Genomic DNA, 4639 nt, shown 5'->3' with positions numbered 1-4639 from the left:
GCTTGTTTCTCAAAGTACCGTTCCATTTTTCTATCCGTAATCATGCATCTTGTTGGACTGCAGTTCTTGTTCTAGCTACCACTGTCCTGGTCTCACCTGAACTCCATTCAGATGTAAGTAATTGAATATGGTTGTAGTGTTCCTGCCTCTAAACTTGGAGGCTTGGGTTTGAGTCCAGTCTGCTCCAGAGGTGTGTCATAACATTTCTGAACAGGTTGGTTAAGGCATTGCTGGTTGGTCTAGTGTTTATTGGTCATCCCAGAGCCAACCACATTGCGATGGGTCTGGAGTCACATGTAGGCCAAGCAAGGACATTAGTGAACCATTCCTGATGAAGGGCTTTTGCCCGAAACATCAATTCTCTTACTCATTGGATGCTGCCTGACCTGTGCTTTTCCAGCACCACACTCTCTCGACATTAGTGAACCAGGTGGGTTTTTCTAACCATTGACAACAGCTCATGGTCATCATTAGACTCAATTACAGATTTTTATTGAATTAAAATTTCACCATCTTCCATGGCCGGATTTGAACCCAGGACCCTGAACATTACTGGGTCTCTGGATGAATTGTCCAGCTATGATACTACTAGGCCATCACCTCTCCCCAGTTACAGTTAATTGGGCTGAACAAAGAGCCCAGAGCAGGGCTAGAGATCGGAGAAATCCAACTGCACTTTTACTTTTCTCGCTGAATTCTATGCAGCTGACAAATCCAATAAACAAACACTCTCAGGATGTCCTGTTCCCTGTGGAAGGCCTGCTGGTAAAATTGATCACTTTCAGGGAAAGGGAGTTCCCTTTGTCAAAAGTTGCTGCTTGTTTCAGACTGTGGTCTCCCTCAGGAGAAAGACGGAACGAGTTCTTTTCCCCCTTCCGTACCTTCTCTGTCCAAGCACTAGATATGCAGACTTGGCTACTGATGTTTCAATAAAACTTCAAATTAAGTTATTGTGATTTCAAAACATTCTGACCCATTTCTTGGATGAAATTTGGGTGGCTAGCCCTACTGCCTCACAGCGCCAGGGAACCAGGTTCGATTCCACCCTTTGGTCACTGTCTGTGTGGAGTTTGCTGCCACTCTCCAAAGATATATGCAGGTTAGGGTGAATTGGCCATGCTAAAATGCCCATAGTGTTCAGGGATATGTATGTTAGGTGCATTAGTCAGGGGTAAATGTAGGATAATAGGTCAGTGTGGATTTGTTAGGCCAAATGGCCTGTTTCCACACTCTGATTCTATAAAGTAGTAGTAACAGAAATTGATGTGTTTATCACAAAGGCATAGTCCTGAATACTGCATTGATAATTCAAGTTTAATCATCATTTAAAAAGGATTTTAAAAAACTTCCATTCACACCATTCACAAAAGCAGTAGTATGGAAACTTATTGCACTGTCCTTCACTTACATAGCTGAATCATGAGGTTTTCTTTAAACTGAGTTTTAATTGAGTGGGGAGGCTTGCAGCTTTTCCACTGGTGCTTTTAAGAGTCACCAATTAAAGTGGAGATGTTCTCAGTTACAGGATTGGGACCTGGGTACAGGCACATGATCAATGTTACAGGGTGGGGGAAACAAGAAACCGTTTTTAATTACATTGGAATCCAGGCTGTTTCCTTCACTTTCTTCCATGGAACAAGGTAGATAGAAGCCTAATCCGTCAAATGTATTAAAAAAGTGAACAAACTCCCAAATGTGGCTGGGCACTTGGATGAAGACAGAAGATGATGATAAAGTCATCTGTCATATTAAGGCATCATCGAGTGAAGTGTGAAAACAGCAGCAGACACAAACCTGACAATGACATTGTCCCTGGGAAAACCACACAGTGGACAGATTTGGACTTCCCATGTGCTTGATTGGTTGGTCCACAGTATTCCCACATTCCCCTCTCTTCCCAGTATAGGGCGGTTATAGGTATTGGATGCGAACACGGAATGTGCGGATCTCCATTGGATTGAGGACCACCTCGTGCTTGGAGCTATCCTTACGGCTGGAAGCTGACTTGACACTGTCCTTCGCTGAAAGGTGGGAAGAGGAGACCATCAAGAAGTATTAGTTAGAACATGCAGCACAGAGACAAGTCAAATAGAAAGAAAATGCTGTAGGTGATTGAGAAAGAGATAACATTGAGTCTGATTGTGGTTGTGAAGAATCATCATACTGAACTCAAATCATTAAGTCTTTTCTCTCTACCTGGATGCTGCTAGACCTGCTGATCCTCCAGCATGGAGTCAGACTATTCAATCCAACTGCCCCCTGACAGTGTTTCATATTCCACATCAATCATTAGTACAGACGTTGAGCGGTTAACGCTTCAGCCTTGAGAGAGAGAGAGCGACCTAGCTCTGTCCCATCTCCTCTTGGCCTACAGAAGTCTACCAATCTGATTTCGAATTAATAATTGATATCAATTGCCATTTGTGAATAGATTTCTAAACCTCCATCCTCACTATAGAAGTGTACATTATTTCATTCTAATGTTTAGACTCTGCTGTTTAACACATTTGTGTCAATCCTCTTCATTTACTTTGATATTTTAAACTTGGATCAAATCATGACTTATTGTTCTCTGTTTAAGGGAATACAGACTTTGTTTACTCTCTGCTTGAAATCAAGGCTTTGTTCTTTTTAAACCCTTGCTGCACTAGGACATGATCTCTTTGCTGAGGTGTGATGTCCTGAACTGCTCCCAATCTGTATCCTCTAACCAGAGCTTTAAACAGCTGAATCTTGACAGTTTCCCTAGAGAGGCCACTATGCCTTCATCTTTGGATTATACTCCTATCTGTTCTTGAGGTTTTACCAATAAACCCTCAGTCTGTTTTGCCCCCCCACCCCCCCCCACTGAGTTAGAAATTAATCTGTTTTTACATGATCCTTTTAATTGATTTTCCTACACTAAAATCACAGATTTGATTCCCCCAACCCCCTGTCTTTATTAACAGCTTTAGGTTTTCTCTGCAGCCACTTGGGGAACAGGATGATGAGGTGAAGCAGGATGGTGAAAACAAGGCAGTGTGTTTCTGACCCAGAGGCTGGGCGACCAACCTGGTCCGGTTCTCCATTTGAGTCTAGACACGTCCTCTTTCCGCTGGTTGAAGCCCAGAGACATTTCCTCAACAGAAATGATCTTGAAAGTAGAAAACAAATTCTGAAGGGAGAAGCAGAGAGAAAGCCAGGGTAAGGCCATCGGTGTACACTCGGATATTCCCCACGTCCTTGTTGATTCTGCTCTCTAGCTGGATGGCCCTAAGCAGCTAGTCTCAGAGTGGGGTTAAGAGAGTACAGCAGGGTACTTGATCACCATTGGCATCCGTAACAATTAAACATGCCTTTTATTCTGAGTTGTTGTAGAGCGACTGAGGGCAGGGGCTCTGTCTGCTCAAGGCCTACCACCAGAGGGAATTCTCAGAATGGATATCTGTGCGGGAGTGAGGTGGGTGTGTGTGTGTATCAGGGTTTGGTATCTCATGGGCCAGAGGTTTACAGATGATTCTAACAACAAGTCTGTCATAGACTGTCCCCGATCTCAACTTGGCTGTGTTCCACACAGGCCTCTGCTCAGCCAGTGATGTACAGGTCAAAACCTTCCTGCTCTGGTATGGAGCTTGGTACAAACAAACTGGATCAGGCCATTTGGCCCATCAAGCCGGTACAAGCTTTCAATGTGATCATAGCTGACTAAATAAATACTTTAATTTGTTTCACACATTCCATTCCCCCATAGCCCTGTCCAGCGTTTATCCAGGATAGATGTAATGAAGGGCTCATGTTATGATCCTATTCTGGCGTTGGCTCTCCCTCCTCTTGTCGTCTCCTCCCTACCGTAACCAGAAAGAGGGAACTTACAGCCAGATCCACAGTGATAGGCTTGGAGTAGACACTGCTTTCCCCCATTTCAAACTGGTGTTCCAGCCGGATGAGGAAGGATTGGGAATCCCACTGAGCCAGGGTTAGGAGATGGACGTTAGGGGGCAACTCCTCCTTCAGGGCCGAGAACTGGAAATGTTCAGAAAACATGCAAAGGTCACAGGAATAGCAGAGAAAGTAATCTTAGAATTTCTACCGTATGGAAACAGGGCCTTCAGCCCAACAAGTCCACACCGATTCTCCAAAAAGTGTCCCACCTAAACTCATTCCCCACGACTCTACATTTAACCCTGACGAATGTACCTAACCTACACATCCTTGAACACTGAGCAATTTAGCTTGGCCAATTCATCCTAACTGGTACTTCTTTGGATTGTAGGTGGAAACCCCTGCAGACATGGGGAGAATATGCAAACTCCACACAGACAATGCTAACCACTGAGCCACCATGCTGTCCTAATGAACTTATATCAGTGAGATTACAATGTAGAAACAGCAGACCCCTCCCCAAACACTATCATCCTTTCTCCCCTGTAAACACAGTTAATGCCATTTTCCTCAGCCAGTCCATGGGATACTCAATTCCACACTCTCTGGCTGAAGACTGTTTTCCTGAATTTCCCATTGGGTTTATTAATGACCGTTATTTCTCAATCCTAAGTCTGGCTTCTCTCAAGTGTCAACCTAATCAAACTCTTTCAAGAAACATTTTTTTTACAGTAAATGAGTCAGGCCGTGCATCTGCCTTCTCTCTTATCCACAGACT

At 44.0% G+C, this 4639-nt stretch overlaps 1 protein-coding gene across 1 annotated transcript in view; it reads right to left on the bottom strand.

Annotated features, from left to right (window-relative positions):
- Positions 1-1296: 1296 nt before the first annotated feature.
- Positions 1297-4639, bottom strand: part of man2b1 (mannosidase, alpha, class 2B, member 1) — a 30549-nt gene continuing 27206 nt past the window's right edge. Inside the window, exons 19-21 of the mRNA XM_072564393.1 lie at positions 3853-4002; positions 3052-3154; positions 1297-2021 (exon numbers count right to left, since the gene is read on the bottom strand). Of these exons, the coding sequence (XP_072420494.1) occupies positions 1912-2021; positions 3052-3154; positions 3853-4002 (363 nt within the window). The 3' untranslated portion in view covers positions 1297-1911. The remainder of the gene's footprint in view (positions 2022-3051; positions 3155-3852; positions 4003-4639) is intronic.

The sequence above is a fragment of the Chiloscyllium punctatum genome, chromosome 46, assembly GCF_047496795.1.
Source record: "Chiloscyllium punctatum isolate Juve2018m chromosome 46, sChiPun1.3, whole genome shotgun sequence".
NCBI classification, from domain to species: Eukaryota; Metazoa; Chordata; class Chondrichthyes; order Orectolobiformes; family Hemiscylliidae; genus Chiloscyllium; species Chiloscyllium punctatum.
This window is presented reverse-complemented; position numbering and strand designations above follow the sequence as displayed.